Genomic DNA, 13082 nt, shown 5'->3' on the forward strand with positions numbered 1-13082 from the left:
GTCTCCGGGGAGTCGCGACAGCGGGAATGGCGTGTCGCGCCCTGGCGGCTGGAGCTGCGGGAGGGTCGGCGACGTGGCGGCCGGCCCCGGGTATTTACCTGCTGCACCAGTGCCCTGCAGTCACGCTCACCGGCTGCCGCGGGGCTTCTTTGTCCCGACGTCTGGAGGGTCCCGGGCGGGAGGGAGTACGGGGTCGCGTCCCCTCCGTGGGGGAGGGGCTGGGGGAGTGAGAGGCCTGGAGAGAATGCGGAGTGGGGGTGGGGAGATCCTGCAGGGACCAGGGCGCCGGGGTTCCAGGAGGCTCTGCGGGCTCCATTCCTCCTTGTCCCCCGACCCCGACTCCAGTAGGGCTGGGCCTAGGAGTACTCGGGAGTTGCCCAGTGGCTCCGCATCGCTGGCGCGGGAAGGGGAGAAAGGGGCTGCCAGAGGCGGGAATTTGGTCCCCATGCCCTGCTCCAGGGACGAGATGCCAGGGACCGGCCGTTCCAGGAGCAGGTACAGGTGGGGTAAACTCCCCAGCGGCCGCAGGTCCCAGGGTCTTTTCACTTGAGGTTAAAGGTCGTATATAGAGGTAGATATCCGTGAGGAACAGTTCAGGGGAGGGGGCAGTAGGCCAAGGAGAGCCTTGGGTGTGTGAGGGGGCTGTATCCAGCCTTGGGGTAAGTGGAGCCCACTTGAGCCCCGTGAGGGCCGTAGGAGGCGCTGCTCTCCCTAGTTGTGGCAATGTTTAGTCAATGGCTTGATCACTGAAGCAGAAGGGACTGAGGTTAGACATAAAGAAGAACTTTTAGAGGGTAGTACGGAGATGGAGGTTGGGGAAGTTGATTTCCTGCCTTGGAGATTCGCAGAACACATTAGGCCTAACAAGTTATTATTATAAGATTCTGGTTCTCTGGTACCATCCCCTCCCACACCACCCATTTCCCCATACCCACCAGACACAGAATTTTCCCTATCAGGGAGTCTCTTCCTGCCTCTCCGTACTCCCCAGCTCCCTTCCATCTTTTCCACCAAGGATCCATCTCCAGCGGGGCCTTAATGCTGGTCCTGACCCTCAGAGCCTACAGGGCGAGAACATTCCTGTGGAGTTCCACCTGGGATGGAAGCTGCCTCTCCTGTCTGTTCAGGGCAGAAATGCCGGGGTGAGGGTGGAAGTTGCTGGGAGTGGGGCAGGGCTGTAGGTACGCGGCACATCTTGGTAGGGGGAGGCACTGGTGTTCTGACTCCAGAGGGATACCCATAATCTGGAATGACAGGTGCCTGAATGGCCAGGCTGAGGGTGAGAAAAGCCTGAGGGGTGAGAGTCAGCAGGCCCAGATGAATTACTATGCCTTCCCTGCAGGCTGTATCAGAAGATGAGTTAGAGTTAGCTCAGGAAAACTTTAACTTTGGCTGCTGAGTCACAAGTCCCGGGAAGCCCAGGGTCCAAGTTGGGAGGCTGAAAGGGATGTGGGGAGGCAGAAGCAGACCCTTTGATCATAGCAAGAGAAAGATAGTGGTTGAGAGTGGCCTTGGGATCTTGAGAATTTAGGTGACCAGAGGGTCTGGGGAGATGCCATGGAGTTCAGGACCAGGCCCCAACTGTTCCACCTCCCAGCCTGCTCCCTGCATCCCAGAGCCACTACCTGGGTCCAGATTCTCCAGCTAGCAGAATGCTAGAGTTTTTCATTTGTTGCAGTTTTATGAAAAATGCAAGTGGCTAGAGCATGCCCAGCTCTCTTTACCATTTTATGTTTTCCCTTGACTTTCTCCTGTTATAAGTCTCTAGCTTACAGATTTCTAGTAACACCCTGGGATTCGACAGTTGAGATTCAGACTCCACTGTCATTTGCTGAGACTCCTCTATAGGCCAGAGTGTGTGCTAGGAATTGCACAGGAAGTCTCAGTTAATCAGACCCTGACTTGGAAACACCTGTACACAAACTGTTCCAACTAAAAGCAATTTTCCCCTTTTTCTTTAAAAACTCTGGAGCCACAGCCCTGCTATTCTCCTTAATACATCCTGAGTGAACTAACAAGCAGTTCTCCACCTTTCATTGTGTCATCTGCCTTGTGGAAATGAATGAACTTTTTCCATAAGCCAAGTTGCAGAGGTTTAGGTATGGTCAGCATGGGTTCTGTACTTAAGGTAGCAAGCAGAGGTCCAGAAGTGCTTCAGAAAATGTAGAAACCTGACAGGAGACCTCAAGCTTCCCTGCTTTTCTTAGGCTGGCAGCTGGGAGTGGTTAACTCCAGTTTACTTGTGGCCATGAGATTTATGTGATGTTTGTCCTTCTCACTAGAAGGATGGAATTCTGCAGATTTTGCCGTTTTTGAGGAAAGGTACAATGCACAATACTTTAGAACCCAAGGAGATTGTATTCTTATTAGTGTGTTTTGAGCTTTAGAGTTCTGGAAGCAGGGTCCAGTATCTAGGAGTTGTAAAGCCCTTAGATTTACAGTTCTAGAAGTTCTCTTCTCTCTCTGACTTTGATGAGAACGTCAAGTAGGGATGGTGGTTTCAGTATGTGTCATCCCTCTAAGCTCTGTACAAAAGACATGTTCTCTTCTAACTGTCTGCAGCTTATCTTCCCTGTCCACAGAGTTAGGGGTATAACATGTGGCTGCAAATAGTGAGGAGTGGCATTGAGGCATCTGGATCAAGCCAGGTTTCTTTATGGTCTGCATAGGGTTGTATGGAGTAGGGAAAGCATGCTAAGACTAAGTCCTGACTAAACTAGGTGGCACCCTTTCTAGTCTTGCTTAGGAAAGGAAGCCTGTAAGGACAGAGTCACACTTAGGAACTGAAATCAGAGGAGTCTCTGAAAGTAGAAATAAATAGGGGCATCCGGATCTGGGCACTCCAAGTATAATGACACAACCTCATCCCTCCCTTCTTTCTTCTAGGAGCACTGAACTCTTTCTTGCTCCCCGAGGACCCAGGCAGACCCCTCCTCTCACTAGTTGCAGGTACAAACAGGGAGAGGAGCATAGAGGGAAAAGAATTTCTGACAGTCTGCCCCCAACCTCCATCACTCCAGCCTTGATCCCACATTCAGAAGGCCCACATGCCCTGACCCCTCAGGCAGAAAGGTACAGTTACCATCCACCAAAATAATAATATTAATAATTGCTAAATTAGTGCCAATGCTCTGTTAGCTATAACACTCCACATTTGTCTCCAATTTAGCTCTGAATCCCCTAATGATGGTGGAAGCGAGCGCCCAGTCATAAAGCTTGGTGCGGCCGTAATTAGCTTAGCATTGTCTCTCCTCATCACAGCTTTTTCAGGAGCATTAATTCCTTCTCTGTTTGGACTCTGCTAATTATTCCCATTGGTAGCTCAGGCTGGATCTCTGAAAGAAGGAAAGGAAGCAAAAGCCCTCTGCTCCCCTCCCCCAAGCCCTGAATTTTAATTACACCAGGTTCTCCTAATAAACTTACAAGCCCTGGCAGAGCTTATTATTAATGGGCCACATATGAGCCTCATTACAGAATAGCTCTGTTCTCCTAACACACACACACACACACACACACACACACACACACACACACTCTCTCTCTCTCTCTCTCTCCCTCTCTCTCTCTCTCTCTCTGTCTCTCTCAGATATTCCTCAGGTACACCTTTTCCAGAGGCCACTGGTTACTTGCCTAGTGGCTGGTGGGCAACCTGAAGTGTCAGCTTTCCAGGGAAGAAGTAAGATGGGGCAGGTGGTGACCAGGCTGGTCATAATCTGAGTCTCTGGGGCTCTGTCCAGGTTCATAGGGTCAGGCCAAAAGTGGGAGTGTCCCTGCCATCCTCTCCTGAGTACAACTAAGAAATGCCTGTCCCCTCCACTCCCCGCCAACTTCTCTGTCCAACTGGGACTCTACAGCTGAATCTGTAGTCCTCCCAGAAATCTGGTTCAAGAGCCCAGATTTGGGCATCAGAAAGTCCTAGATTCAAATCCTAGCTCTTCTCCTTAATGCACTGTACCCTTGAACAAGTTACCTGGTTAACATCTCTACACTTAGTTTATTTATCTTTAAGCGTGACTACCAATTTCTTAGGGAGGGTAAAAATGTTAAATCAGATAATGTAAAGGGCATAGTGCTTACTATGTAGAAATAAATAAATAATATTATTCGTATTTTATGAGTGGTTCTGCCAGAATCTCTTCTCTTCCCAGGCTAAACACTGTTCTTCCAAGCTCCTGGGCCTCTGCGTCACTTGCTCCCTGGCCTCTGGGCTGTGCTTTGTCCATGTCTCTATCTGTGTCTGCACGAGAGCTCCTTGGCAGAGGCAGCTTCTGCTCTCCCCAGCCTGAGTGCTGACCATTTCTGAGGGTCCACCACCAATTCCAGGCCCTGAAGCCAGCCTTCTCTGGCTTTGGGATGAGCAGGGAAAATGGTTCTTTCTTTTTGCTTCCTCTTCCCAGTTTATCTCTTCAATTACAATCGGTTAGGAAGAATGCCTGTTACTGTTACAAAATGGATTTTTCTGACGTGAAAGCCCATTAGAAAAATGGGAACAATAGCAAGCGATAAGAATTGCTGATGAATTCTAACACTATGGGTGGAGAAGAGGAGAGGGGGCACTAGGGCTGTCTTTGGAGAAAGAAGTGTCAGTGGGGGAAGATAAGAAAGACCTGAGTTGCTAATTAATAACCCAGTGTTTTCTGGAAGAGGAGGGAGACCATGGGCCATCACCCCAAGACAGTCTCATTTAAGGTGACAAGCAGATTCTACCCTGATGGCCTTGAAGGGGATCTCAGCTTCCCAGGAGAGAAGAGGGGCCTGATGTCCCTCGATGCTTTGTCCTCTGATCTGGTGTCTCCCTTCCCTGCCTCAAAGACTTAGCTTTGTGTCTGTTATGTATACAGTCAATTATTATCCTCCACCAAAAAACAAAACATGAAGAATAACAGCAGCTTCCATTTTGGGGACATTCACCATGTACCAGGGCCTGTGCTCAAAGTCTTAGCTTATGTAATATTCACAATGATTCTGAAAGGTAGGAATAATTCGAATCCTGACTAAATAAAAGAGAAAACTAAGATTTGTACAGTTTAAATAACTTGCTCAAGTTCATGCAATTAGAAAGCAATGAGGATGGTACATGCTGTGCTGTCATTCATTCTGGCACTGCCACCCACCTGAGATGTCCATCCTGTGTCTGAGCACCTGTGAGTCCAGTTTCACAGCCTGGGCTAGGAGCCATGTGCCCCTGTACAAGGCTATGTCACTGGGGTGTGATCCCAAAGCCTAGTTCCATAGCTGTTTTCTCTTCCATAGGGTTGCTGGATAGCTGGCTACTATGGTTTACCAAATCAGTTGCCCATGAAATACTAGAGCTCTTCTGATGCCTGAATGAAAATATTTCACAATGAATATTGAGCAATAGGCTTCTTTTCCCCAAATTTCAAGGAAAGTTTCAAGAACATAGGATGTTCTCAATTACAGGTTTTTCTTCCCTGATCTTCTTACTCCTTTGGAATTCGTTCCTGTTCACCAGCTGGCTGGTGATGGTAACAACAAAACAACTGAGGAGGCAGCAAGCAAATGAGTATTAGCAGGAAAGCCTGGAGATGTGTGATCTGAACCATGGTTTTGTTATGTCTCAAGAAACAGACAGACCTGGCTATGTCCGAAACCATTACATTATTTCTGCTAGTAAGATTGTTCTTGGTTTGTGAAGACAAGGTTAAAACTATCTCTATTGATTAATGTTCATGGTTTTCAGGTGTTCTGCCCACTAAACAAATTTCAAAACTAAGGACTGTTTCAAATTGGGTTGGGCATAACTCATTCTAATAAAAATAGGTAATATTTATTTTATTGCTTATTACATCTTAGGCACTATCCTCAACACTTTTGGCCTCATTTAAACCTCACAATGACCCTATAAGGTAGATACTATTATTACCCCCAATTTATAGATGAGGAAATGAGGCTGAGAAATGTTACCTAGTTTGCCAAAGGCACACAGTTTAAAACTAGTGGAGGTAGACTGTGAGTGAGCCCAGTCTGACTTCAGGGCAACGCTTCCTTCTCTCTAAGCTGAAGAGGAAGTAAAGAAGAAGACAGGGAAGAAGCATCCAAATACCTAGGAAGTACTTTCTCTTTTTCAGGGCTGGGCTGAGCCCTCTCTCCCTTACTGGAGGCTTACTTCTCACTTTTCCTGAAGTGAATGCGTGGTGTAAATTGGAAGAGCACTGGATCAGGACTCAGAAACTGGTGGAGTTGCCCATCAAAGTTCTAGCTGCCTCAAGGGGTCAAAGTTCAAACAAGATGTGAATGGGGAAAGGATTTTGAAGTCTCTTTGTGCACCTGTGATTTCCTAGGGGACATGTCCCAGTGGGTTGGCCCCAGCAAACCCAGAGTGGGAAGGCACACAGCTTAGGTTATCTGGGCAGCCGTTAGGCTGTACAGAAACCTACAGCCCTTTCTAACCTCAATGTACCTTAAACTAGGAGATGAGGGCTGTCTGAGTTCCAGGACACATACAGTGATTTTAAAGGGGGTAAATCCTCTACAATCACCTCCTCCCCGCTGCTTGCTTCTGGTCTTACCAGCCTTGCTCACCAACCTTGCATCTCCTGTGAAGATGAACCCACTCAGTGTTTGAGACCTAATTCTCCTTGCACTGCCTGCCAGTGAGATGTCAAAAGCCCAGGCTCTTCTAGTCCTGGAAGAAGATTCTTCCAGCATAGGACGGGCCTCCTGGTCTCATATAACCACTATTGGGCACTGGGTGCTGATTCCAATAACGCATGCTCTCTGCCTTCCCTAATCACAGCTCTGAGGGAAGAGCAGCTGGGGGTCATGTGGAGAAGCAATCTAAATCGCAGCCACACGGGGGAAAACCTCATTCTCCTGCCCCACCCCCTTCTCCTACCTCTCTTTTCATTTACGAATTTAATTTTTGGTCAGGCTGAACATTTAAATGCACTCTATGCTCTCTAGATTCTCCCTACCCCCTTCTCATTAAAATTCTAATTATTACCAGAACAAGTAAGATGTATGATCAAAGGAAAGCAAAGCCCTAGAAACACCTTTTGTTTTGAGGTGAGTCATATTGCAGAGAATGCATCCAGAACAGCTGTAACAAAGAACAGATGTGAAGGGCTAGAGATGGCCAGATATGTACAATGAGGACACATATAGCTGTGGTGATTTTCCCGGTGAGCCCACTAGGATAAAGGCCTGAAGAAACAGTCTCCAAATTATTTAGATCATGAACTCGTAACAGGTTAAAAAAAACAACTTAGTACCTCCAATATATGTTTTTTTTTCCCAAGTTACATACCTGTTTCACAGAGGTAATACTTCAGAACTAGACTGGCTGGTTCACCAGTAGCCCTGTTTCACCACTCACTAGTTGTGTGACCTGGGTAATCTATTTAACCTTCTGTGCCTCAGTTTCCACATCTGTAAAATGAGGATAATAATCATATCTTTTTCATTGGAGAGGATTAAATAAGTGAATAGATATAAAGCTCTTTGAACCTTAGACATAGTAATGTTGAATAAATTGCCTAAATCTAATAATAACATGCTATTATTTCTATCAACCTGTATATTAAAATTTTCATTTCTTGTAAAGATTATAAATATTAAAATGGCTTGTTTTTTTTTCTCTTGTGTCCCCCTGCCCCAAGGTTCACCCCACTGGAGACACTACCACATTGGAGACCTTTAGTATAGAAGTTGACTTAGAATGAGCTTTCCTGGTGTCTAGCAGTCTCAGGTGAAGGATTAGCTCCAGCTCCTTTGGCCAGAAAAAGGCTCTAATGTCTCTGTGCAGGGAGCCAGGCATTGGGAAGGCTTGGGAAGGGGGTGGTCGTAGGTGGCTCAGGACTTGAGGATTCTCTGCTATTATTCCCTATTCTCAGAGGTGACAGCTGATCTAGGCAAGTAACTTGCAGCAAAGGAGTCAAAAGGCAGTGCTGGCTTCCCAGAGAGAGTGGCTCATATCCTCACCTCCTTCTTGGCCCCTCTGATGTGGGATCTCTTTCCCTGGAGCCTATGTGCTGTGGGAGTACCTGGATCCCCTTAGGAGGGGCCTGGGCATCTTTGTATCCCAAGCTAGCCCAGAACTTGGCACATTGCAAGTACTCAGTAAAGGTTGCTTGAACTTAATTGAAATGAGAGCTAATTACAGCCTTCTCATATATCATTCTTTCATTCACTCATTCATTCCATGTGCCAGTTTCTATGCGAGGCCCTGAGTCAGACACAGAGGAAAAACACGTGTCCAAGTAGCCTACAGTTTAACCAGAGACAGACAGGCCAGGGCAGAGGGAAGAGTGCCAGGCTGAGTGGTGGACATCTGGATCCTAGTCCAGGTTCTGTGTCTGACCAACCTGTGACTCCAAGCAAGTCCCTTCTGTGGACCACTGCTCCCATCTTTAAAGGCACAGCCTGGACTCAGTACTTGTGGGGTCATTTCTCACGTCAAATGGTAATATTTTTAAGGCATTTGGACAGGCTGAGACAGAGGCTGCAAACTTACAGGCTTTCAGGGGCCAGGCAGGGAACAGGGAGTGGAGGGTTGAACTGGTGAGGACATATCCTTACAAAGAGAGTCACCAGTTCCCACTATGTGGGAGCCCATGTCAATTACCAAGTCATTCGTCTTTTCCAGTGAAGTCAGAAGTCTGGGGTGATGATGATGGTGGAATTTCTTAACATTTCAATCATTAAGCAAGCCAAACAAAACTCCTCTGCTAGCTTGTCCACAGTAACATTTTTGCAAACCCTGCAAGGTATGCCCTTGGTTCGGAGCCTTCTGACTTCTCTACTCTGAGCAAGAAGAGGCCTTGGACTCAAAGGTTCATTCCCAAATTTGAAGAGGGAAGTGGGATGGGAGGTTTGCTTAATAATTTCTCACAAAGATGGGCATCCCTCATAGGGGCATACCCCTTTCTTGGGATAATGGGCATCCCTGGGGTTAGGGGTGGGCTGGGGGGGGCAGTGAGTGCCCACTTCCAAACCAATCACAACATTTAAAACACCATTTTTATAGCAAAGCTCTTGAATGGCCACAGGAATGGAAGAGGACAGCTCTAGGAATCATTTGTACCTGAATACCTTGGATATATTGTAGGTTCAGTTACAGACCGCTGCAATAAAGCATATATCAAAATAAAGCAAGTCACACAAATTTTTCAGTTTCCCAGTGCATATAAAAGTTATATATACACACACACACATATATACACACACACATAAGTTATATAAACTTATATGTTGATATGCACATATAAGTATATATAACATACATATATACATATGTATGTATGTATAGATATATATAACTTTTATACTATACTACTTTTATACTATATATGTATATATACACACATAACTTTTGTACTATATATACATATATGTATATAGAACTTTTATACATATAAGTATATGTAATTTATATATACGCATATGTAAACATATATATAACTTTGTGTAATTCTATTGTGCACTTAATAGACTACAGTATGTTTTATAAAAATATTTTCTAACAATAAATAGAATTATTAGAATAGCATAATAGGATTAAACAAAATATATATACAGTATAAAATATATTGTAGTCTATTAAGTGTATACAGTATATACATACATGTGAATATGCACATATATACAGTATAAAATATACTGCAATATACTGTACATATAATGGCATCAAGAATGGTGAATCCTATTCAGATGGTTTTCAATTTGCTTTGCCCAGATCCATCAGAGGAATCATTATTCGTGGCAGCTAAAGCCTTACAAAACGTATACAATGTAATATATATACCTATACATATATATACGTATACAGTGTAAAATATACTGTAGCCCCTTAAGTGTGCAATAGAATTACACCCAAAAACAATATATATCTTAATTTTAAAAACTTGATTACTAAAAAATGCTAACAATCTGAGCCTTCGGTGAGTCTTAATCTCTTCTTCATGGTGGAGGGTCTTGCTTCGATGTTGATGACTGCTGACTGATCAGTCTGGTGGTTGCTGGTGGCTGGAGCGGCTGTGGTAATTTCTTAAAATAAAAAAACAGTGAGTTTGCTGCATCAGTGGACTTGTCCTTTCACTAAAGGTCTCTCGGTAGCACGCGCCGCTGCCTGACAGCATTTTATCCACAGTAGAACTTCTTTCGAAATAGGAGTCAATCCTCTCAACCCCTGCCACTGCCTTATCAACTCAGGTTATATAATATTCTAAGTCCTTTGTGGTCATTTCAACAATGTTCACGGCATCTTTACCAGGAGTAGATTTTATCTCAAGAAACTACTTTATTCACTCATCCACAAGAAGCAACTCCTCATCCATTCTTCAGGCTCCACTTCTAATTCTGGTTCTCTTGCTATTTCCACCACATCTGCAGTTACTTCCTTCACTGAGGTCTTGAACCCCTCAAAGCCATTGACGATGTTTGGAATCAACTTCTTTTAAATTTCTGTTAATGTTGATATTTTTACCTTTTCCCCTGAATTATGAATGTTCTTAATGGCATCAAGAATGGTGAATTCTATTCAGATGGTTTTCAACTCACTCTGCCCAGATCCATCAGAAGAATCACTATCTATGACAGCTAAAGCCTAAGATTCGAAAGTTGAAGTTACTCCTTGATCCATGGGCTGCAGAATGGATGTTGTGTTAGCCAGCATGAAAACAACATTAATCTCCTTGCACACCTCCATCAGAGCCCTTGGGTGACTAGGTGCATAGTCAATGAGCAGTAATATTTTGAAAGGAATCATTTCTTCTGAGCAGTAAGTCTCAACAGTGGGCTTAAAATATTCAGTAAACTATTCTTAAACAGATGTGCTATTATCCAGGTTTTGTTGTTCCATTTTTAGAGCATAGGCAGAGTAGACTGAGCATAATTCTTAAGGACCGTAGGATTTTTGGAATGGTAAATAAGCATTGTTTTCATCTTAAAGTCATCAGCTGTGTTAGCCCCTAAAAAGAGAGTCAGTCTGCCCTTTGAAACTTTGAAGTCAGGCATTGACTTCCCCCTTCTAGCTGTGAAAGTCCTAGATGGCATCTTCTTCCAATATAAGGCTATTTCTTATACACTGAAAATCTGTTTTTCAGTGTAGTCACTTCCATCAATTATCTTAGCTAGATCTTCTGAATCACTTACTGCAGTTTTTACATCAGCATTTGCTGCTGCTTCTTTGAACTTTTATGTTATGGAGAGGACTTCTTTCCTTAAACCTCAAGAACCGACCTCTGCTAGAATCAAACTTTTCTTCTGCAGCTTCCTCTCCCCTTTCGGTCTTCATAGAATGAAAGAAAGGCACTGTCTTGCTCTTGATTAGGCTTTGGCTTAAGGGAATGTCGGGGCTGGTTTGATTTTCTGTCCAGACCACTAAAGCTTTCTTCACATCAGCAATAAGACTGTTTTGCTTTCTTATCATTTGTGTGTTGGCTGGAGTAGCACTTCTGATTCCTTTAAGAACTTTTTCTTTGCATTCACAACTTGGCTGTGGGGCACAAAATGCCTCACTTTTGGCCTGTTTGGCTTTTGATATGCCATCCTTACTAAGTTTAATTATTTCTAGCTTTTGATTTAAAATGAGAGTCATGTGACACTTTCTTTGACCTGAATACTTACAAGTCAAAGTAAGGTTATTAATTGGCCTAATTTCAATATTGTTGTGTCTCAGCAAATAGAGAGGCCCAAGGAGAGGAATGGCCAGCCAGGGGAGCGGTCAGAACACACACAATATGTATCAGTTAGGTTGGCCATCTTACATGGGTGCAGCTCAGGATGCCTCAAAACAATGACGATAGGAATATCCAAGATCACTGATCACAGATCATAGATCACCATAACAACTGTAATAGTAATTTAAAAGTTTGAAATAATGTGAGAATTACCAAAACGTGACACACAGACACAAAATGTGCACATGCTGTTGGAAAACTGGCACCAAAAGACTTGTTCAAGGCAGGGTTGCCACAAAGCTTCAGTTCATAAAAAACACAGTATCTGTGAAGCACAACAAAGTGAAGCATAGTGAAATGAACTGTGCCTGTATTTAGCTTTGATGTGCTCTGTGTAGATCAGATTCCAACTTAATAGAAGTATTTATTGAGCCTACTATGCACAGACTTCTGGGAGTACAGAAGAACATAATCCTTGCCCTTAAAGAGACTATGCTGACTCTCATTCACTTGTAGTCAACTCAGTATTTATTGAGTTTCTGTCCTGGGCTCAGTGGGGATGGGATAAAGAAGAAAAGAGGATGAGTTAGCCAGCATCTGCCCCCCCAAGGTATCACAGCCTGTTAAGGAAGTAGGCTGTAGACAAAAATGACTCTAAGTCTGGCCATAGTAGCAGCTTTAACAGAAATTCAAACAGCATCTGAACATGAATGCTGCACGAATTTGCACATTTGCTTAGGCTACTATTTAAATTACTTTCCTTTCCCTGTGCACATGCCAATAGGCAGTAGAGACCACAGCCCAGGTGCTCCCCAAGCTGGCTGGGGTGAGGGGGTGGGGGCGGGAAAGAGGATGATGCTGGAAGAATCAGACTGAGGTGAACACAAGGCTGCAGATATTCCAAGAAGTGGACAATCAAGATTCCACCCTGAAACCACCTCTCCCTCTGACCTGGCAGCTTTCTCATGACCATTCTTCTCTCTTCTTCCGTCTTTGTCCCTTCTGTGTGCCCCCTCTTCCAACACCCTCACCCGCTTCTCCCCGCCTCTGTCTGTCTGTCCCTCCCTGCCTGGCTCATGCCGAGAGCAGGCACCTCTGTCAGCCTCCTCGCAGTTGTAGTTATTGTGTGTGGCGTGGCCCTGGTGGCAGTTTTTCTCTTTCTCTTTTGGAAGCTGTGCTGGATGCCCTGGAGGAACAAGGAGGCCTCCAGTCCCTCTTCTGCTAATCCCCCCTTGGAAGCCCTCCAGAGCCCCAGCTTCAGAGGCAACATGGCGGACAAGCTGAAGGACCCCAGCACCCTGGGCTTCCTGGAGGCGGCCGTGAAGATCAGCCACACATCCCCAGATATCCCAGCTGAGGTGCAGATGTCGGTCAAGGAGCACATCATGCGTCACACGCGGCTGCAGCGGCAAACTACAGAGCCAGCCTCATCCACCAGGTGAG

General features: G+C 45.1%; 1 protein-coding gene across 2 annotated transcripts in view; it reads left to right on the forward strand.

The window, feature by feature from the left end:
- SYT6 (synaptotagmin VI) overlaps window positions 1-13082 on the forward strand; it is a 62106-nt gene that overhangs the window by 1168 nt on the left and 47856 nt on the right. The window contains exon 2 of one of the 2 annotated variants that reach the window (XM_011933120.1): window positions 12729-13077. In XM_011933120.1, the coding sequence (XP_011788510.1) occupies window positions 12821-13077 (257 nt within the window). In that variant the 5' untranslated portion in view covers window positions 12729-12820. Of the gene's footprint in view, window positions 1-12717; window positions 13078-13082 lie in introns of those variants that run through there. The other variant, XM_011933121.1, reaches the window with a different exon arrangement.

The sequence above is a fragment of the Colobus angolensis genome, unplaced genomic scaffold (assembly GCF_000951035.1).
Source record: "Colobus angolensis palliatus isolate OR3802 unplaced genomic scaffold, Cang.pa_1.0 Scaffold124, whole genome shotgun sequence".
Lineage (NCBI taxonomy): Eukaryota > Metazoa > Chordata > Mammalia > Primates > Cercopithecidae > Colobus > Colobus angolensis.